The sequence below is a fragment of the Dreissena polymorpha genome, chromosome 1 (assembly GCF_020536995.1).
Source record: "Dreissena polymorpha isolate Duluth1 chromosome 1, UMN_Dpol_1.0, whole genome shotgun sequence".
NCBI classification, from domain to species: Eukaryota; Metazoa; Mollusca; class Bivalvia; order Myida; family Dreissenidae; genus Dreissena; species Dreissena polymorpha.
Genome location: NC_068355.1, coordinates 20848410 through 20871912, shown reverse-complemented (window position 1 = coordinate 20871912; position 23503 = coordinate 20848410). Strand labels below are relative to the sequence as shown.

At 36.1% G+C, this 23503-nt stretch overlaps 1 protein-coding gene across 38 annotated transcripts in view; it reads left to right on the top strand.

The window, feature by feature from the left end:
• The window catches only part of LOC127873643 (nephrin-like), a 169757-nt gene that overhangs the window by 113640 nt on the left and 32614 nt on the right, over positions 1-23503 (top strand). For all 38 annotated transcript variants that reach the window (XM_052417622.1, XM_052417631.1, XM_052417612.1 and 35 more), the window contains 12 exons: positions 2434-2570; positions 2886-3042; positions 7437-7736; positions 8116-8241; positions 8832-8999; positions 9931-10233; positions 10579-10725; positions 12073-12201; positions 16128-16403; positions 17282-17400; positions 17730-17913; positions 20597-20788. In XM_052417622.1, the coding sequence (XP_052273582.1) occupies positions 2434-2570; positions 2886-3042; positions 7437-7736; positions 8116-8241; positions 8832-8999; positions 9931-10233; positions 10579-10725; positions 12073-12201; positions 16128-16403; positions 17282-17400; positions 17730-17913; positions 20597-20788 (2238 nt within the window). The remainder of the gene's footprint in view (positions 1-2433; positions 2571-2885; positions 3043-7436; positions 7737-8115; positions 8242-8831; positions 9000-9930; positions 10234-10578; positions 10726-12072; positions 12202-16127; positions 16404-17281; positions 17401-17729; positions 17914-20596; positions 20789-23503) is intronic.

Here is a 23503-nt window from a genome sequence, read left to right as displayed (position 1 = left end):
AGGTACATTGATCATGACTGGCAGATGACTCGAAACAGTAAAATGGTTTCCGGATGATAACTCAAGAATAATTAGGCCCAGGATCATGAAACTTCATTGGTACATTGATCATGACTGGCAGATAACCCCTATTGATTTTCAGGTCACTAGGTCAAAGGTCAAGGTCACAGTGACAAAAAACGTATTCACACAATGGCTGCCACTACAACTGACAGCCCATATGGGGGGCATGCATGTTTTACAAACAGCCCTTGTTATATTAGATTTGCAATTTACTGTTGTATGCAAGTCTTATCACCAAAATTACATTTTTTCCCCTCTGTTTGGATTAAATTGATGCTAAAATTCTATATTTTCTGGGTATAGGTCATAAATATATTCCGTAAGTGATGCAAAATAATACTATTACATTTGTAAACTTAGAGCATAACCAAGTTTGTCAATATAATTTACACCTCCTTACAAAATATTCATAATAATTTTCATGCTATTTTAACCACCTACACTTACCCACTTCAAAGCGAGGCAGTAATATTGTTTGCCATTAAAGATTGATTCTTTATAACAAAATTAACACTGTTATGAACGTTATTTTTTATGTTATGTGAATGTATATCAGTTGTTATATCCAATTACAACTATAATAATGTAGTAACAATGTACCCGTAATTGTTACATACCTTGTGATAGAGATCTGTCGGTCCAATGGAAAGTGGTGAAATGGGGCGGGAAGAGATGCAAAACATGATTTGGCGATGTTTGTTCATGTTCAGTAAAAGCTTTCTGTGTCCGTTAAAAGCAACCAATTATCTATATCAGCCCCTTGCCAGTAAATCACTTTATTTTTAGGCTTTCATTGTGTTCTCTCTGATAACAATAAAAATTTGGCTATTATTTATGAATCATGAGAATGATGATTTATCATCCAGTCCTTTCGTGATACGAACTGATAAGGGGCTTCTAGTATGTTGATTTTACTTTCCTCAATAATGCATTTATTAAAAGGTGGTCAAAGTAATAGTTGTTTGAATTTACAAACTGTCTAATAAAGGTATTTAGCTTCGAAAAAATGCTGCTTCATTCTGGAGAAGGTACATTATCTTGATTTAATGTAGAAGAGCAGTTTATTGACGGGCATTAAGTAATGGAATGTTTATTGTTTAAGAAGAAAAGATATTAAAGCAATTATATACAACATGCTTTGCTAATTGTAACAATACTTAAAAGATTAATGATATAATTTGTGATAGTAGTCTCAAAAGTTCTCAAATTTGACCATAAACAGCTTGTACAAGCTGTAACTTCCTCATTCATCATGCAATTTTAAGATTAGGCACCATAAATGGCGACCATGTGGAGACTGGCTGTCTTGTATATCACCTGTCTCATTAACTCAAAGGTCAGGGTCACTCTTAAAGGTCAAAAGTCAATTGGGCCTTAAATGGCTTGTTTTATACACAAGTGTTTTATTTTACAAAAGTGGAATGTCGGGACATCTGAGCCCTATGGACACATGTTTTTATGTTGTATTACCTTGTTTAAGTAATTAAATGCAGACATTTGTGATGTATGCCCCAAGTTTGGCTAATGACTCAAATGACTCAAGATTTTTGTGCCAAACTGTCAAAGTAGGGCTGTCATGAGAGGGCTAATGTGTTGCTATTGGTGATAATAAAATCATGCCATAGCCCATGAATCAATAAACAGAAATAACAAATCCAGGCCGATGCCTTTTATGCCTCAGTCATCCTGCCCTGTGCTTCCATGCACAGAGAATTAACCCGCAAATATGAGAATCTGAGAGAAAATGAAACCAAATGTACGCCAATAACTATATTCCTGTTTTCAGATATCTTCAGGAAAAGGCCTGATTAACTGTGGGTTATTATCACGGCATGAATTGTCTTTGGCGTCCCTATCCACAAGAATTGTCTTTGGCGTCCGTATCCATAGAAAATACTGATTGAAACTTTACTCTGTTTTCTCTACTTAGGAAAAAAACAAAACTTGCAAATCATGCCTTACAATTTAGATGTGTTTATCTTATATACAATTAATATAATGACACTTACACTTATGTTTTTTGTATAAGCTAATTTTGTTAATCCAGAACAAATTTAATTAATATTATTAATATATAATAAACAAAAGATTACCATTATGTGTATGCATACAGTAGTAACCACTACAGAACAGAAAGAACTGCTAATGGCAAGCCTAATTTTGGAATCATGGATAAAGTATTGCGTTGTAACAATCTCTAAAATTTGGGAATTTGAAACTTGTGTCTTACATATTTGCAATAAAGGGAGATAATATCCAAGGATGGTCACTTACTTTCGGGGAAAGCCTACAAGACATAGAAAAAAATTCTCATGCAACCGAGAAAAAATACTTATTTTAAAAATTAAAATAGTTCTTGTGCCGCTTCAGACCCCCCAGATCCGCCGGTCATTCAAGGTTATAAGGTAGGACAAGTGGTCCGGGTGGGGGACACTGTTGCCATGACCTGCGAGTCCATTGGAGGCAACCCTACTGCCCAGGTCGCATGGTACAAGGGAAGTGCCCAGGTAATGAACAGACTGTGTTACACAACCTTGTAAATCACAGTGATTACATTGGTGAAATGAGTTGTTGTTTGTTGGTGAAATAAAGTATAATTCTAAGAAAACATTGAAATTATGTATTGTTTATACAATAAACTTTTGTACAATTTTGTTGTGATTATTATTTGTGATATCTGATATATTTGGAAAAACTTGTCTTAGTAAGAGAAAGAAAACTGTTATATAAGGAGTTAAGTCTCACTGAAACATCAATGTCCACTTACATCATTATTATTTTGAAGTATTAAGTTAAACTCCCCCTTCTGTGTTCTGTCATAGGTGGACTACCTGTACCACTCAACCCCTGAGAAGGCGTACAATGAGTTGATACTCACCGCACAAAAGACGGACAACAATGCCGAGTATCGATGTGAGGCATGGAACCTGGTCAACGCTGCCAAACCCTTATCTGTCACACAAACAATCATAGTACACTGTGAGTACTTAGAGTTTAGACATTGTTTATGCACCTGGATCGAATTATCAGGGGTATATTGTTTTTGGCCTGTCTGTCTGTCATTCATTCATTCATTCATTCATTCAATCATTGTATGTGTGTGTCCAAAAACTTTAACCTTGATTAAACTTTTGCAATATTGAAGATAGAATCTTGATATTTGGCATGCATGTGTATCTCATGGAGCTGCACATTTTGAGTGGTGAAAGGTCAAGGTCATTCTTCAAGGTCAAATATATGGCTTCAAAGAGGCGCAATAAGGGGCATTGTGTTTCTGACAAACACATTTGTTGTTTGTTTTAAAAGGAAATACACATACTTACTTTTGTTATGTTCTCAATGTGAGCTTTTGTTATCATTTTTGTTTGTTTTCAGTTGAATACATTGACCCAGAATGCCACATTTATTGGTCAATCTTCATGAAACTTTTTCCGAACATTTGTAAAAATACAATCTTGGCCAGGTTCAAAACTGGGTCATGTGGGGTCAGAAACTAGTTCATTACATTTTTTGCCCAATCATAATGAAACTGTTTTTCTTTGAAAAGCCAATTTACATTAATTTGACAGTGTATTTCAGAAGTCACAGTCATTATGAAAATTGCTGAAAAGATTTGGTTTATGTTAATAATGAAGCCGAGTTTAAAAATGGTTCTTGTCTTGTCCTTGGTCATCAGGAGGTAGGGCAGTTTTCATTATGTGGCGTTTGCAAAACCTTTTGAAAATTCAACAGGGCTGTTTACCTTATATGGCGATTGTGAAACGGGAAAATTCGAGTTTATTTGTTTGTTTTGGTATTAATTTCATGAAATTTGATCAGGACATTATTTCTAATTATATATTGGCCAAGTTAAAAAATGGATCAAGTCGGACCAAAAAACATGACCACCAGATGGTGGGGCAAATTTCCTTATATTGTTGTAGACAGACCGTTTGAACACTTGAGAAGGCACATAATTTACCCAATCATCATGAATCTTACTCTGAAAATTTGTATCAGTGATATCTCAGTCAAGTTAGAAAAAAGGTTATTGTCCCTAAAAAACATTACCGCCAGGCCCGGTATGGGGTAGTGTTTTCCTAACATTGCTTTATTAAAATCTGGTGAAATATCTTTTTATTATCTTATTGAATGGCCAGGCTCTTTTCAACAGAAGAAATCTTTATAATGAAGCCACAGTGCCCTATTGTTGCGATATGTCATGTGACAGTAGTTATAACAGTTATAACAAAGTTCTACCTTTCACCCCAGTGGGTGGGGAGAAATAACGAGAAGTGCTGCTGCTCTTGTTAGTGAGCGAATTGTTGGAGGAAACCATAATATGTTCTCAGATTTATGTACAATTATTGGACCTTTCTTTCCTGCTTGAGTTATAATCTCAAAATTATGATAATTTTTTTATATCAATATCAGACAGCTCTTACCTGTTAAATGGATAATTTAAAGTAAAATATTGTAAGCATAATTATGCCCCCTTTAGAAGAAAAGGGGGTATATAGTTTTCGCACTGTCCGTCTGTCACACTTTTCGTGTCCGCTCTCTAATTCAAATGTTTTTCATCCGATCTTTACAAAACTTGGTTAGAAGTTGTATCTAGACAATATCTAGGTCAAGTAGGAATATGGGTCATGCTGGGACAAAAACTAGGTCAAGTGGTCGAAAAAAAAATCCAAGGGAAGTAATAAGCTTTAAATGGACATAATTATCTGACCTGCCAAATTATATATTTTTGTTAAATAAATAAAAGCGGCGCAGTAGGCGGCATTGTGTTTCTGACAAACACATCGTGGTAAAAGGTCAAGGTCATCCTTCAAGGTCTAAGGTCAAAAATACAAATCCAAGGGAAGTAATAAGCTTTAAATGGAGATAATTATTCAATATTGAACATAGCAACTTGATATTTTGCATGCATGTGTATCTCATGGAGCTGCACATTTTGAGTGGTGAATCTACAGTCACGGTAGTGGCTTTTAATTATAAGGCTACTAAAAAGAGAGATTTGTTAGAGACAATTATTTTTCAAGGGAGGTAATTTATATAATTATAAATCTCAGATTATATATTTTCTTACCAAGAATTTAAGTTCTTTTCACAGTTACTGTTCAAATTTTTTTGTTTGATTATTTATAACTCAAATGATTGATTTGTCAACATTTTTTTTAAATGATATAAATATCATTTCTTTCCTGTACTAATTTGTGAATGGTAGGGTTCATTACATTCCTGTGGAATTATGAAAAAGAAAAAAAATTATGTCCATAGATACATGATGAACTCTGGCTTTGATCTCTTTGATAAACCACAGGCCTCGGTTGTCAGTGATGTCTGACTTTTTTGACTGTCTACCCCCCCCCCCCCCCCCCTCGGTTTGATTGGACAAAATCCAAGGGAAGTAATAAGCTTTAAATGGGGGATCTATACCTGCCAAATGATGAATAGAAATTTTATTTTAAAGCGGCGCAGTAGGGGGCATTGTGTTTCTCAAAAACACATCTCTTGTTTTTGTTTAATACCAAATTGATATAATTGACAATTTTTCATTAAAATTTTACAAAAAAAAAGATTGCTGGATGAAAACATTATCAGAATTGTCAGAAGTTAAACAGTTGTCATTCACCAACCACTGACACGGACCAGACCCCATAAACTAACTTGCCATGCAATATTAACTTACAGACCGACATATATTAATTTCCCAATGAATCCCATGTGAGGACACACATGTCTTGTTGCTGCGTTATTTTTTCTGGAATTGATGTATTTGACATAACTTCCGTCAGTGAATTGCTTTGGTCAGTCTGGATTAAGCAAACACGCTGCTGGAGATGTTTTGATAAAGAAATGCCCCTGGTCCTAATCCCCCGTAAATCAGTCAAGAAATCTGTATTTCTTGTTTTAGGGAAAGAAATGGATGGTATGGGATTTGGCACACAGGTCTGTGGGTAATCAGAAATTGTCATTTTATTGAAGATTATTAAACAAGTTATTGGAATCAGAAAAGATTGAAAACATAAGTTAATGAGAAATTATTACCAGCATTCCAAAGAATTAAATTTCTTTTAGAGATATGTAAAAAAATATATATATTATTTTAAAATAATTGGCTTAAATAACTACATTTATTGAAGCATGCACATTTAACATTTATAGGCATACGCATCCAAACATTCACTGTTACAAATGAACCAAACATTCTCATGTTTCATGACATTAGTACTTGTGAAGAGAAATTTCAGATAATAGTGAGGAAAAAGAAATTGCACTACTCTGCGAGTTTCTTTTACAGCATAAAATACTGGTTTGCAATTAAAAAGTTATATTACGTCTACATTTTTAGTTGTTTTTGGTTGTTTCATATTAACTCATTCAATAAAATTGCAAAAGATGCACTTGAATTAGAGCAGGGTTTTCTCATAGATGAGCACAAAATATGACAAATTTACATTCTTTTGTTGCACGTAACAACAAAAGACTTGCATAATATTAAATTCACCTGTTGAAATCCCTAGCATTCTTTGCTGACCAGTTATGAAATTCTTGGTAACGGTGATGAGACTTTTCTATATATTCATATTTTAATATTGAAGGTATTAACATTCTGTAATAATTGTATTTGTATGCGACAATATGCTTGTGTGATTCCTTTGATTGTCCTGTCATTTATGAATTTGAATTCAGTCTGAAGGGACTCTGGTAATAAATATAGGGAAAGTAAGTGTGTTGAATGACCTTTGTGCAATTTAATCTAGATGTGTGGTGATACAAGATGAATTTGCAAAGAAATTCTTAGAAGGATTGCAGACAGAAGTGTTTATTGTGTTTTTCAATCAATACCATGTCTGTATTTGTTAGTCCTGCTTATTGGCTTTATTGGCCGTTATCTTGTTTATTCACCTTGAATGTAAATCAAAAGCTGTTTGGGTACATCTCTCAGTAATGGAATTGAAAATAACATTGAAAATGTCTTTGTGGTAATAGTAAATAAAAATGACAAGACTAAATATTTTGGGTCATAAAAGAAATTCATTTAATATTTCTGTGCATCTGTCAGTTGCTCAGCATTTTTGCAAACAGTACATTTTCAGCACATCTTTTGTTTTTAACATTTACAGAGGCAATAATAATCAGAAATCAACTATAGCAGGCTCCAAAAATATAGGCATATTATCCCTGAAACCTATATACAAATTTCCAAAATTTTGGACCTAAACATCTAGAGTCTTATTTTCATTTTCCAAACAACCAACTACCATGTCCCTTAAAAAAAATAAAAATAAGTAAACACTTCCGCCCAGGTGCTATTGCCAAGCTCTGTTTAAAATCTCTCAGGTTGACTATGTCTTGTTACCTATTGGTTTACTCTCATTGAACAGTTGCGCCCACAAAAGCCTCAATCACAGGAACGCGAGAAGCGAAGGCGGGTGAGACCCTGACCTTGACCTGTACGACCTCCAACAGCAACCCTGCGGCAGTCATCACATGGATACCACAGGGTGTCGGTGCAGCAAACAGTCGGTCCCGCACAGAGGCATCCCCTGACGGGGGGTTCATCACCATATCAGACATCGACATCACGCTGACCGGGCAGCAGACCAACGCCATTTACACGTGCTCGGCTACTAATCATGAGCTCGGGGTGACTGTGGCCGATACTGCCACTGTTGGCGTCCTCTGTAAGATTGTTTGTTATTAAAATAGCGCCATATTTGAAAAACAAGAATTTAAGTGTTTAAACATCTTTTTTCATCTTTGACAAATTTATTTGATTAAGTCTTAGACATTAGCAATATTAGATTTTGAACTAGAACTTTGACAACTGATATATCCTGATTTGACAATCAGGATAAATTAAAAAATACATTAGGCATGAATGTTTATGAAAAGAAAAAGAAAAAAAGTTTATTCTTAAATTTAGTATTATGTCCTATATTATAATCTAAATGTAAATTGACTATGCTTTTTTAGTAGAAGTGCAACAATAATGATTAATAAAAACATGGATCTAAAATTACTTTTTAAAAAGTATATAAACTGAGATGTGTCATGTTTCAGATCCTCCAGAGCCCCCAATGATCACAGGCTACAATGAGGGGGAGGCAGTGAAGGCGGGCAACGTCCTGAAAATGAGGTGCACAGCACTCAGAGGCAACCCTCCGGCTACCCTCGTGTGGAAGAAAGGTAGGGGCAAACATGGATGCTCGGATATTTGGATGGGGGAGGGGGGGCTGGAAGGTATGGTGTTACATGGACTGGTTCACTGCTGGGGGGGGATGTTGAGAAAACCCTCGTTTGGAAGAAAGGTGGGGGCAAACATGGATGCTTGGATATTTGGATGGTGGGAGGGGGGCTGGAAGGTATGGTGTAACATGGACTGGTTCGCTGCTGGGGGGGGGGGGGGCTGTTGGGCAGCCCTCTTGCTACCCTCGTTTGGAAGAAAGGTGGGGGCAAACATGGATGCTCGGATATTTGGATTGGGGGAGGGGGGCTGGAAGGTATGGTGTAACATGGACTGGTTCACTGCTGGGAGGGGACGGACAACCATCTTGCCTCTCATGTGGAAAAAAAATAAATGGGAAACATGGATGGGGGTACCTGCAAGCTTACTAAGATATCATAACCTACTTTTTACAAGACTCACTCGGTAAAACCAAAATTGAACAAGATGCAAATAAATTTACAAAGATAATCTGTGCTAATTTTGACCACTGACTATAATACAAATATATTTTGAAAAATAATTGAGACATCATTATATATTTGGATTCCAGGTGATGTGGATATGACGGAGGTTCGAAACATGACTGCGGGCAACATTCCGTCCCTGGAGGTCTCCATACTGACCAAGCCTGACGACAACAACGCCATCTACAAGTGCCTGGCGTCCAACAGGGCCACAGAAACACCCCTGGAGGCCCTGAGAAAAGTCTCAGTCCACTGTGAGGAGGCTTCTATGGCTTTTTGAATGCTTTAACATTAACCCATTTATGCTTAGTGGACTCACCCATCCTTCTAAAGTGGATCAATTTATTTCCAAAATTAGGGATATCTAGTGTATTTATTTTTAAATTTAGAATATTTCTTACAGAAATTCCTTAAAGCAAACAGCGCAGACCCTGATGAGACACCACACCATGCAGCGTCTCATCTGGGTCTTTGCTGTTTGCCAAGGCCTTTTTTCTAGACGCTAGGAATAATGGGTTAATTGAATGCTTACACAATAAATAATAAGGGTGGTTAGAGTTTTTAACAAATCAATATAGCAGTTTCTAAGATGCTTTTTGCTTGGATTTTATTTCATTCATTCTTTGTCATACTGAACTTGTAAGCCTTTGAGTCTGTAAATGCCTTCTTCCACATTTTTACAACAATCTAGTCATTATATTTTAAAGTAGTTAACAGAAATATAATTTACTTGCATTTCTTCTTCATTCAGATTGTTTGCTTATGCCTTTCTATTGAAACTTGGTTAATTGGTGCACGGATATAAAAAATATTTCCACAAACATTTCGTAACTGCTAGTTTTAAAAAAGTATTAGCTCTTTCAGTGCTGGAACCGAATTTTGAGGGCCTTTGCAAACAGTTTGGATCCAGATGAGACCCCACAGAATGTGGCATCTCATCAGGATCCAAACTGTTTGCTATTCTGATAGTATTCTTTGAAAAAAATCAAAGAAACTGCTAATTTTAGAAATTCAGCAGATGACATTTTAGCAGACGACAAATTTCCCAGCTGCAAAGGGTTAAAGATTGAATTGAGTAAGTTGCATTGGAAGACACACAATAAAATATAAATGATATTTAGTTGTAGACTCTGATTTTGATGTCTAAAAGTGGAGTGTTAATTCATTGTCATTCATACACTCCAGTTTCCCCAACGTCTGTGAACATCACTAGCGAGCCTTTGATAGCGCGGGCCGGTCAGCAGCTTCATCTAACATGCATCTCTAGGACCAGCAACCCACCCGCTGTCATCACATGGATGCACAACAACAGGCAGATGACTGGAACCAATCTGGGTCACACAGACGCAGAGTTTGGCGGGAAGTCTACAAAAAATGTTTTAGAATTCACGCCAACATCTGCCGATCACGATACAGCCTATGGTTGCCGTGCATCTAACCTTGCTATCCAGGAATCCGTCCATGATGCCATCACGTTGAATGTTAGATGTATGTTGGATTTACCAGCTTTTTGCTTTATCATTATTTCATTTAATGTCATTGACACATAAGTATGATTTTAAATCTTTATTTTTTTGTCTCTTGGGAACTTGTAATATAATAATCGTCAATGTTGACCACTTTTGTTTATCTTATACTTTTATTCCCAGTCAGATAATGCAAGTATCACCCTTATCTTTGTAAATTATTGTTGGGTATAAATATTTCCTTTCATTCTATATTGTTTTATTTTTTTTCCATTTTTGTGATTATTTAACATTTCTCAATGTCTTAAATAATTAGATGCTAAATATTTTTCAATGGATTACTTATTCTTATAATATCTGTTGCCAGTCAAGCCTGAGTTTCGCGGCAAGGAGGCCAGTATAGTGATCAACGCCGGAGAGAGCAGGGTGGTGGACCTGTCAGCCACAGCAAACCCCTCCAACAGCACCTATCAGCTGAAACGAGGGACAACGATCGTCAATCAGGGGGACATTGGTAAGGGGGGAAAACCATCATCATTCAGGGAGACATTGGTAAGGAGGGACAACCATCAGCAATAAGGGGGACATTGGTAAGGAGGGGACAACCATCATCAATCAGGGGGACACCATTGTCATGTAGGGGACATTGGTAAGGATTGGACAACATCGTCAATCAGGGGGACATTGGTAGGGGGGGGGGGCAACAATCATCAATCAGGGGAACATTGGTAAGGGGGGGGGGGGGGGGGTCAACCATCATCAACCAGGGGACATCAATCAGGGGAACATTTGTAAGGAGGGGGAAACATCATCAATTAGGGGGACATTGGTAAGGAGGGGACAACATCATCAATTAGGGGGACATTGGTAAGGAGGGGACAACATCATCAATTAGGGGGACATTGGTAAGGAGGGGACAACATCATCAATTAGGGGGCATTGGTAAGGAGGGGACAACATCATCAATTAGGGGGGAAATTTGTAAGGAGGGGACAACATTATCAATTAGGGGGACATTGGTAAGGAGGAGACAACATCATCAATTAGAGGGACATTGGTAAGAGGGGACAACATCATCAATTAGGGGGACATTGGTAAGGAGGAGACAACATCATCAATTAGGGGGACATTGGTTAGAGGGGCCAACATCATCAATTAGAGGGACATTGGTAAGAGGGGACAACATCATCAATTAGGGGGGCATTGGTAAGGAGGGGACAACATCATCAATTAGGGGGACATTGGTAAGGAGGAGACAACATCATCAATTAGGGGGGACATTGGTAAGGAGGAGACAACATCATCAATTAGGGGGACATTGGTAAGAGGGGACAACATCATCAATTAGGGGGACATTGGTAAGAGGGGACAACATCATCAATTAGGGGGGCATTGGTAAGGAGGGGACAACATCATCAATTAGGGGAACATTTGTAAGGAGACAACATCATCAATTAGGGGGACATTGGTAAGGAGGGGACAACATCATCAATTAGGGGGGCATTGGTAAGGAGGAGACAACATCATCAGTCAGGAGGACAATGATAAAGGGGAGGGACAACTTTTGTCAATTAGGTGGAGATTGGCAAGGGGAAGGGACACCTTCATCAATTAGGGGGACATTGGCAAGGGGAAGGGACACCATCATTGATTAAGAGGACATTGGTAAGTAGAGGACAACCATTGTCAATCAGGAGGACATTGGTAAAGGGGAGGGGTAAAGGGGAGGGACACAATTCAATGGTGAAAAATTTAAGGACATTTCCATGCTTCCATTCAAAATTATATGATTATTAATAACAATACCATTTAGACTGTTGCTCAGATGATCAATAACAATTGCATCCATATTTTCATGCAGGGAGTTTTTCCCTGGAAGGCGGTGTGCTAACAATATCTGCGATCTCAAAGGACGACGCTGGGCAGTTCACAATTGTGGCAATCAACGCAGAGGGCATGTCCTCCTTTGACTTCAACATCAACGTTCAGTGTATGTATACAACAATCTGTCTTCTTCAGAGGTGTCAATTTTCAGGATTATTCCTGAATTCAGGATTTAGGCCCTCAAGAAAACTTGTGATATTGATATAAATCAAGAGTTTTTTTTTTGTTATTTAAAGCGTTCTTGTCACAAAAAATCATTTAAAACACAAATTATTGATCTTTTGCATATTGTTTACAAAGGAAACAAAATTTAATGAATAATTAAAACTCTTTTGACTCTGGCCCCAAAATTCTAGGCTGATTTTCAGGATTTTAGATTTCGGCCAATTGACACCCCTGCTTCTTATGTTAGTATATGTATTAATGTTAATATATAAATAGTAATATTGATCTGTTCTAATATTAGTATTTGAATTATGAAACCATGTAAGTGGTATTATTCAATGGGGAGCAAAAGATTACTATCAACATGTGTGCAAAGAGGACTGATAAGCCCCTCTGGCTCTCAAAGGTCAGTGTTTTGAATGAAATAAATGTTTAAAAAAAGTCATCTGAAATGAATTTGTGTATTTCAATTATCGTTTTGTTATGCCCCTGGATCGAATGATCGGGGGTATATTGTTTTTGGCCTGTCATTCTGTCTGTCTGTCATTCTGTCTGTCTGTCATTTTGTCCCAAAACTTTAACCTAAAACTTTAACCTTGGTTAAAGTTTTGTGATAACTTTTGCAATATTGAAGATAGCAACTTGATACTTGGCATGCATGTGTATCTCATGGAGCTGCACATTTTAGTGGTGAAAGGTCAAGGTCTATGTCATCCTTCATGGTTAAATATATGGCTTCAAAGGGGCGCAATAGGGGGCATTGTGTTTCTGACAAACACATCTCTTGTTAACAGGGATCATATTTTCCCGCAACATCAATCGGTCCGGATATAAACGTATCCGAAAATGTGTATCCGAAATCATAACAAATTACGTTAAAATATATACCATTGATTTTGACATTCATGAAGGTGGTATAATACATGTACAAGTAAAATTCCCTTAGGCATTTTTTTTAAACGGAACGAGTTTTCTCAACTGGTTTTATCATTTGGTATTTCATTGTTGTTTCGTGTGCTGTTTTATCAGACTTTTTTCATCGTTGTCAATATTATTAATCTGTGTAAGTCTATACCGATGTTTTAAATTGTTGTCGACTCGATAATATCTTACAAACATGCACTGAACCAATCAAATGTCGGTGCGTAGGTTGGCTACTGACAACAAAAAACCAAATGATTAAGAAATAATTTGTTGTCAAATAACCCACGTCCGATAGTTTAGATGCGTAGGGATGTAATCACGAAAGCGAAGCATTTGAAACCACGCATCTAATTTTCCGGTCGTGAGTTATTCAACAACAAAGTATAAAGTACACGAATTATTTCTATTCTAACACGGTTTTACTAAAGATTTATTCAATGTATATTATTTTTCTTGTGCACTATTTTATGTGAAGTTCCGCCCATAAAAATAACTTTCGGCTGTTCTGTCGATCAGATCCGCGACTTTCATTCATAATTATATTACCGGATTATTACGCTGGTGGAAAATGTATCGGCATGTTTTGTTTAGTTACATCGCGTGCATTCAGACGCGTCTTATCGGATGCGTCTTTAATCCGCTGTTCACAAGTTTTTGATTCTTGGTCTGACGTGCAATAAACCGGTCCTGACCGGTTTAGAGACTGCAGCGAATGGTTTATCACACCTAAACGAGATAAGAATGTCAGGGTGTGTTAGCATGTACACTGTGTAATCGATTTCATGACATGGGAATTTTAATAGCAAACAGAATCGGACCGACTGTTAGGGATTTTCAATCGGTCTTTCATGACCCCAATCGGTTTAGGACCGACAAAACCGAAAAAAATATGATCCCTGCTTGTTAATATCTTTATATCATACTGGCATCTGCAATTGTTGCATCTAAAAAAACTCTAAAACCACCCACAGACACAATTATGAATGCAGATGCTCAAGAATATGCACCCAAGCATGCATGCAATGAAGAATTCTGCATCGAAACAGATGGCTTAAAACATGTTATGGTCTTGGATGATTAGCAGAAAATACTGAAGAAGTTGAGACAGGGTATTATTTTCAATGGATGATTTTTATTCCAAGGACATAAAATTAAAAATAGAAAACTGTAACCATAGAATCTAGGTGAAGCCGAAATGGTAGAGCTACCATACTGCCATCAATCTCTGGTATTTATAAGTTCTTGACTCTTCGATAGAATTAATTGAAATGATCTGATAGCAGGGCCGGGCATGATGAGATCTTGATTAATACTTTCCAGACTTAGAGTATGATGAATGCTTCAGTGAATTTAACAGTCTCGGTTGAATATCAGCCAAGTTATTCGTTCTTTTAAAGAGACTTTCTTGTATGATCGGCTTTTGTTGGAAGCGTCAGAAAAGTAAACATGCCTTCACTTGGGCAGCTTTAACAATAGTCTATATCTCATCACTGAAATGATTATCCCCCGCCAAAGGCGGAGGGATATAGAATTGGCGTTATCCGTCTGTCACTCTGTCCATCCGTCACAAAAAAATTTAATTGGCGGGGAATATCAATCCAATGAATTTGCTTGTTTTTAACCTTTTTAAATGAGTCGCTATCCTTTAATATTTATTGGTTTGACCAGGATGACCAAGTTGAAATTAAAATGGTATTGTTCTCCTGGTCATTAAAGTTTTTTTTATATATTTGTATATCAAATACAAACCATTTGATTGCATATTATTTTCTTCAACTGTAAAAACATAAATTTCATGGAAAATATGTTTACCTCATTAATCAGAAAGCTGGGTGGGAGTTATTCCAGCCTGTCAGGATGGTATTTAATGTGCAGATACATGGGCCTGTTGAAAGCCTATCTTCTTATAAGTCATTTATATCTGCCAGAATTGCAGCTATTTATCAGTGCTGAGGATAACTTCCACTTGCATACAGCTCTGCAACTATTTAAAAGAACATGACATGTTTGTAACTGATATGAAAATGTTAGATAGATACTGCAGTTTCTTTGATTATCCTTTTACACAAGTACTGACGATTAACAACAAGTATTTTAAGGTCTACATGGTTGTTATTATTATTGCCCCAGCTGATGTCATTTTTAGCTCAGGTGAGCTTTTGTGATCGGTCTTTGTCAATCGTCTGTCCGTCCGTCCACATTTGTTCGTAAACACTCTAGAGGCCACATTTCTTGTCCGATCTTCATGAAACTTGGTCAGAAGCTTATTATAGGCTGAGTCCCAATGATACCTCGGTCGAGTTTGAAACTGGGTCATGCTGGGTCAAAAACTAGGTCACTAGTTTTATTTGATTGATTTGTACCAGTCAGAAGCTGTTTATTGTTCTCCTTATGTGGTTTGTAATATTAATTGTGAATTACAGTAATAATAATTTCTACAACTGAGTTTTTAATTGTTAATTATATTCTTTTCAGATACTAGAACATGTAACTATTTGAATCATTATAATTGTGCTGCTTAAAAGCTGTATATGTTCTTCTTAGTATTGTTTTGTGAAATGTTTGTTTATTTCTACTTACAATTCAGATCAAATCAAGTAAACAATGACAAGACCATAATTACTCTAAACAAAATAGTATTTATTTCTTCTTTTAATGATTGTTACTTATATTGTGTTGTAGAAAAACTCGAATGATAACAGAAATAAATTGAAACAATTAAGTTGTATTTCATTAACACAAGTGAGCATTTTTTGTGTGATATGATTTTCTCTTGTTGACTGATTGTTAATTAATAATAGTTCAGCTAAATTTGAAGTAAGATGTTTTCCTATAGATTACTAGAAAGCATCAATATATTTAAGGCGCTTTGTTTGGGCCATCTACCACATAAAGGTTCTCTGTGAACTTTCACTGTCTAATATCAACCTTCTGCCCGGACAGATCCAGCAGAGATCACAGAAGCCAATGCAGTGGAGGGTGATGACGGCACATCCGTGACCCTGAAATGTCACGTGAAGGGAAACCCCATGGTGGCCGAGATGGTTACCTGGAAACGAGACAACTTTGATATGACGCGCACGTTGAGCTCGTACGCAGACGGGGTTGGCTCCCTGCTCATTGAGTCGCTACAGAGGAAGGATTCGGGGTCGTTCACTTGTATCGCTGACAACCGCATCGGTTCCCCTGTTGAGAAGACTGTGGCTCTAACTGTGAAATGTAAGCACATGGGAATCAGTTTCAGTTCAGAAAATGAGCCTTAATCAGGGAAAACTGTGCTTAATTCACGTAAGTTAAGTGTCATCCCAGATAAGCCTGTGTAGAAAGCACAAGCTTATCAGGTACAATACTTTCCTTTGTTGTTGTTTTTTAAACAAAGTCTCTTAGCAAAAGTCCATTTTGGTGGAAAGTGTTGTCCCTGATTAGCCTGTGTGGAGTGTGCAGGCTTATATGGGACGACACTTTATGCACATTCATTAAGCCCAGTTTTCTCAAGAAATGACTCAAATGATCTTTTGGTTATAGTTAAGTATATTATTACATTATTTCTATTGTATTTTATGTTACCAGTCGTTTTGAATGATTTCATTTATATATTCAGTATTCATTCAATTTCCCCGGTATGTACCATTTTGAATTCTTCAAGATTTTACTTTAAGACAGTTCAGCATAATTCATGTTCATAACCTGTTAAAAAAGACTATATTACATGTACTGTTCAATTTTCCACACACATTTTCAATAAAAATAAACTATATGCGCCTCACTGTCGGAGAGCTGGGCTTAATGGATGTGCGTAAATGGCCGTCCCAGATTAGCCTGTGCAGTCTGCACAGGTTTATCAGGGATGGCCCTTCCCGCCTAAACTAGATTTTTGTTTAGAAGGGACCACCTTCAAACGGCAAATTCCATAAAAGCGCAAAGTGTCCTCCCTGATTAGCCCGCATTCACTGCACAGGCAATTCTGGGATGACACTTTATGAACTTGCATTGCACCCAGTTTCCTGAAAATGAGGTTATTTTAAATGAAATTCTTTTATTTTTATTATGCTTGACTGGTAAATGTGTAACTCCCCCATTAATTTTGTATTGTTCAGTTACCCCTGAGATTGACAAGGCTCCAGAGTTCAACAAGGCGGCCAGCCAGACTGGGCGTACGGGGCGGCTCATCTGTCGGGCCCAGGGCGCACCCACTGTGACCTTCCAGTGGCAAAAGGTCAGTGTGATTATACTGCAGTGATATTGAGGTATTGTTGTCGTGCAAGGGTCTCATCAAAGTACAAACATTTCCTTAATTAAATTATGATTTATGCCGAGTGCTTTTAAGAGATTAAATTCAAAGTTGCTAATCATGTTTTTTTATTTAAAACAAATTTCTTGTGTTCTTTCACAAAATGTATAGGTGTTGTTCCTTTATGACTAAATGATACACTTTAAACACAGCCTTATACAGGGTGGAATAGACATGTATTGCATTTGTCATTGCATACTCCAGGAGGGAGCAAACATTCACTATAATACCACAATTGACATCTCATTTTGCAGGATGGAGTGAACATTGCGGCTGACTCTGTTAAGTATGAAATCCAGGAGAAAGTGACAGAGAGCATCGAGTTTGAGAATGTCCTGCTGATCAAGAACGTGCAGAAGTCTGACTACGGCATGTATCAGTGCATTGTGACCAATGAGAAGGGCGAGGACAGGCTGCCTGTCGTGTTTGATGATACAAGTGAGTTGGGAGGGGCCATTGGTCTGTCAGGGTGGCCACTGATGATACAAGTGAGTTTGGGAGGGGCCATTGGTCTGTCAGGGTGGCCACCGAGTCTCTTGGGGACACAGGGGAAAAATAGAAAATCATAGAATATTGCTATTAATTGGATTTAAATTAAGAACTCAAAAAGTAAAATGTGTTGTTTAATATACAGAAAGAAAAAAAAAAAATTGTTAAATTTTATCTTACAACTGAAGAAGCAAAATAATGCGTACAATTTTGTTGAACAACGGAAGTATATATCATTAAATATAATGTTTTGATAAGAAGTAAATATGATACATTAATGGTTAATTTTTTACCAAGGGCAGAAGAAGCAACATAATTAAAATCCAATTTTAATAAGAATCAAAGCAGTAAAATATTAACTCTATGGATAGCAAAAAAGTGCCAATTAGCCTTTGAACAAAGTATTTTGAAAAGTTATTTTGCTATTTAAAATATGAATAATATAAGAACGAATTTTATGATTATTATGACAAGAAAGAGAGTCAAATAGCAAGTAAAAGTATAATGTAAAATAAATTTCAGTAACCTGTGTAACAATTATGTCATTTCAATTCCAATGTCAGGGAAATAATTTTTTATTCAGGGAATATAAGGGAATGGAATGTCAGTGGCCACCATGTTACTTGCTTATAGATAGGCTTTGTTAACCAATTTATGCCTATTGGACTCTCACATCCTTTTAAATTGGATCAATTTATTTCCAAAATTAGGGATGTCTAGTATATTTATTTCTATATTTAGAATATTTCTTACAGAAATTTTTTTAAGCAAACAGTGCAGACCCTGATGAGACGCCGCATCATGCAACGTCTCATCTGGGTCTACGCTGTTTGCCAAAGCCTTTTTTCTAGACGCTAGGCATAAATGGGTTATTTGTACGCTTCATTGGTTGTTGCATCATGTAAATGAGTTTATGTATAATAGCTTAGTGTTATATATCTGAAGCTGATTATGTTTCATGTGATCGCAGATCAAATCTGCCTTTCTGTTTCTAGTTGTACATTTTTGTCGAATCATATAAATCATATTAGTTTGTATCGCCTGAAATAGGAGGGATTTAATATAAAAGTTCTATTTTTTTTACCAGGATCATATTGATTTAACTTTTTTTTTTATCAAAATCTAAAATTTACGTTAAGTTTGAGTTTTAAATGGCGGTAAAGGCAACATCAGTAACAAAGTTGGTTATTTTTTATGGTAACAATCGTTATAATGGCTGTAATTATAGTAACTAAGCATAGTAGATGTTCAGAGTTACTTATTGCATGTCACATCACTACAAGTTTTCATGACACCTGTCCATTGTCTAGCAGTAGATCCAAAAGGTAAGGGCACATATTGTGGTCTCGGTCACACAAAAGTTAATTTTCTAAACTTTCCTTGTATCCTCTTTTTGAAAAGTACAAACTTGGTGTTGCATGCTACTAACTCTGTCCAGGGAAATGGTTCATTGTTTGTCATCAATGACAGTGAAATAACTATGTGCCTAGCTCTGGGAAATGCATTTGCATTGTGTCGTCCCACATAAGCCTGTGCAATCCCACATAAGCCTGTGCAGTCCCACATAAGCCTGTGCAGTCCCACATAAGCCTGTGCAGTCTGCTCAGGCTAATCAGGCACTGCACTTTCTGCTAAAAATGGATTTTGCTAAAAAATCTCTTTAACCATACAAGCAGAAAGTGTCTTAACTGGGAAGACACTTGACACCTGACTTAATGACTTATTAAGCCCCGTTTTCCCAGAGTGAGGATCATAGATATATGTATATAGATATGAGAGCCCAGGGTTCAAGTCACTGCTAGATATGGGAATGCAAATAATCTGTGATTTCTCTCTTACTTACAATTTTTTTTTAAGTATTTTATTTTATTATATTGGTGTTTTCAGGTTTTTGACATTTAATACACAAATCATATAAAGAGTCTTTTTGCAATGTTTACAGATTGTTATGTAGTATAATACATTTGGATTTTGAGTTTACTAGGCAATATTATAACAATTTCTTTCAAGAAGGTTTTTGTTATAAATTGGATTTGTGTTTTTTGAAGTAGTCATAATATTACTACAAAACTTTTATATAACTGGCTTTTGCTGCCATGTAGCATACTCATGATTTAAAACAAGGTTAGAAATACAGTAATACTTGTTTTGTGCACCTTGGTATAGGACAGTATTGATTATATTACTTTAACAAAACCCATATAAGAACTTAATTATGCCATTTATTTTATATCACTATTTTATTATATTGAATACCATATGTAAAATAATTATAAATATGAATTTTTTTTCTTTCTGGTTCTTGTGTCTTAAGTTTTATTTTTTACATATAATTCCATGTTTCTACATTCATAAGTTCGTTTCGCAATAGATGTGTAGTGTTGATAAGATGGCATCATAAAAGCGTTACAACAGAATAGATTGACTAATGTTCCATCAATAAAAATAACTTTAGATTATATAGGGTTTTTATTAGCCATGGGATCAGTCAAGACGAGGTTAAATTTTTAACTGGTAAGGAAACAAAAAGTTTTTGAAAGTTCATAGTTATAAGACATTATAAAATATTCTGAGTCTTTTATGAGGCACACTGTGAACTTAGGTCACCGACCTGTTTACTTTACATTTACAGCAAAGCCAGATCCGCCCCGTGATGTAGAGTTTGTCAACGCGACCCACAACAGTTTGACAGTGCGCTGGAAGGCTGGGTTTGATGGGGGTCTCACGCAGACGTTCAGGGTGCGATACAAGGTCACGGACATGTCTGCTGGATACACGTACGTCGATGTGCTGCCCCCAGATGCCAACATTTTCACTGTGAAAGGTGGGTTATGTGGAGAAGCGTGGTCTCAAATCAGTAAGATATGATATACATTGATCTTCACATCCTTATATCAAGCCATGATGGCACAGGGCTCGACATTAAAGGTAGTCCGACTGTCCGGGACAACCAAATTGTTAGTCCGGACAAGTAAATAAAGAATTTGCTAGTCCGACGGGACAAGTGGTCATTATAATTGTATTACTTATAAAAAATGCCTTTAAAGCCATTATTTCTATGGAGATATCACTCAACTTTTCCAAGTATATTTTTTATAAGTTTAATCGTCGAAGCCCGAGATATTCCGATAGTTCCATGTGATACATGTACTACACTGTACTGTTCACAAGTGAAGCAACCCTTAGCATTTTTTTCTTTGCCAAGATAACAAGAATGTTCTCCATCGTAGAGAATATGCATTTTACGACACCGGTACACACCGATCTTACAGACAATTAACGTAGTGACGTCCTCTCTATGTATAGAATGATTTTTTTTAACATCAGTTAAGTACTGTACATATACATCACTTTTAACATTTTCTGTTTGATGTTGGCAACACACAAGTTTTTGTCAGGTATTACTGCTTTGTATAATGTTTAAAAATCAATAATCTTGAGTTTTCCTGTTATTTTAGTCAGTTCTTTTTGTATTGAAATTGCCTACAATTAAATTTACATGTATTTTGCACGATTCAAGTCTTTATGATTTGAGCATTTTGTATTTTATCATTATTTTGCCAAGTAATGAGCAGAATAAGATATAATGGACAGGACAAGTTGCTTTTTGGTCAGGACAAGTGAAATTATGGTCTACTTGTCCAACTGGACAAGTGGCTTCAAAAGTTAATGTCGATCCCTGTGGCATAAGAAAAAATGTTATAATAAATTAGTGAAGAAGTATTAAATCAAGCAAGCATTGTATTTAAAAAAAAATTATTAGTTGAATAGTTCTTGTTATGTACATGTTGATTTCTTTATCAAGTTTGAGAGACATCATGAATGTCAGAGAATTTGTTTTTCTCTCATCTGAGCACAACTTGCTCAAGGTGAGCTTTTGTGATGGCCTTTTGTCTTAGGTTTGTTGTGAGTCAAGCTAGTCATCATTTGGCTTGTGAATACTTTAGTTGCTGCATTTATTGCCCAATCTTCATGCAGCTGGTCAGAAAATGATATCTCGGCCATGTTCATAACTACGTCACGAGGGATCACAATTTAGGTCACTAGTTCAAGTAATAAAAAAGTGATTTGAACAATTTTTGAGGTCACATTTATTGCCCATTTATAATTGTACAATAAATGTGTCTCTTTGCAAAAATAACAATAAAGCCTATTTGAATTGAGCAACTTTTAAAAAAAATCATTAATTGCACTTAGGTAAAAAAAAAAAAAAACGTGTTGAAAAAACTATACACTTATATGATGAGAAGTACTTAAGTGGAAATTGTGATGAAGTAACCATTATTATCACCAGATGCTTTCTACCCTCACATTTTAAAGGTCTGAAGATATCATCTGTATAATCATGAATTTTATTTATTTTACATTTATGACTTTTAATTTCTATATCAGGATGAAAGAAAAAATCTTTATAGTTGTATCACCTGGCACTATAAGATAATTGATGCATGATGACAAAGCGAATGCGAGATTCCCATGCTCTCATAACCTTTGTTATATCTTCCTTGTGTATGTTTAGCTCACCTGATTGCTCAAAATATAGGTCACCAAGTCAAATCTTACAAAAACAAAATCACTCCATATGCCAGAGTTTGGGTTCAATAATGATGAAACTTGACCGTGATGTTTGTCTGGACAATATCTAGGTCAAGTTTGACGTTTGGTAAAGATTGAATGAACTGTCTCCTCTCAGGTGAGCGAACTAGGACCATCTTGGCCCTCTTGTTTATATTATTGTTAAGGTTTAACTATTAATATGCAACACATTATTTATCCATTTGTCGTAAAAAAGTGTAGAGTAGGTTTTATACCGCAAATGTTAAAGTATTTATTACAAGGTTTTTATCTTTTAATATCTGCTGACAGTAATGATATGTAAAGCAGAGCTATTAAGTGTCCTATGAAATTGTGAAACATTTGATACCCTTCTTTTTATGTTGGGTTTGACAAGTTGATTGTTGATCACTTTGGAATGGAGAAATTTAGATGACAGGTGGTTCTTCTAATTTCAATACTGTCTACGTTTGCAATCTAACAGATTCTGACATACATGTGTATTATGAAAATTGAAATTGCTGAATTTTGGAACACATCCAGTTCATATTTTATCTTATCATTAAATAATAATTCTGTGTTCATTCATGCAATTCTAGCAAGTGATTTACAGTGAGGCACAATGAATTTCGTTGTAATTGAAGGTTGTAGTGTCACTTGTTGAATTGTTATCTCCTTGTATTTATTTGTTTGGCTTCATATTTAACAGCTTGTGCCTTTTGGATCGGGTAAAATAGCGGGATAAACCATGCAATTGGGAAAATTGAAACATTATAAATATGATTATAAATAACAGTATTCCAATTGTTTATAAGTGAATGTTTGACTGCATTTTAAAATTTATGTTTCAAAGTGTTACATAATCATTTGCAGGGTGTCCCTATGCACTGACTATGAGCTGACAGTGATACTGCAATGCTGTTTGTTGTGTTCATTGCAGGTCTGTCCCTATGCACTGACTATGAGTTGACAGTGATACTGCAAT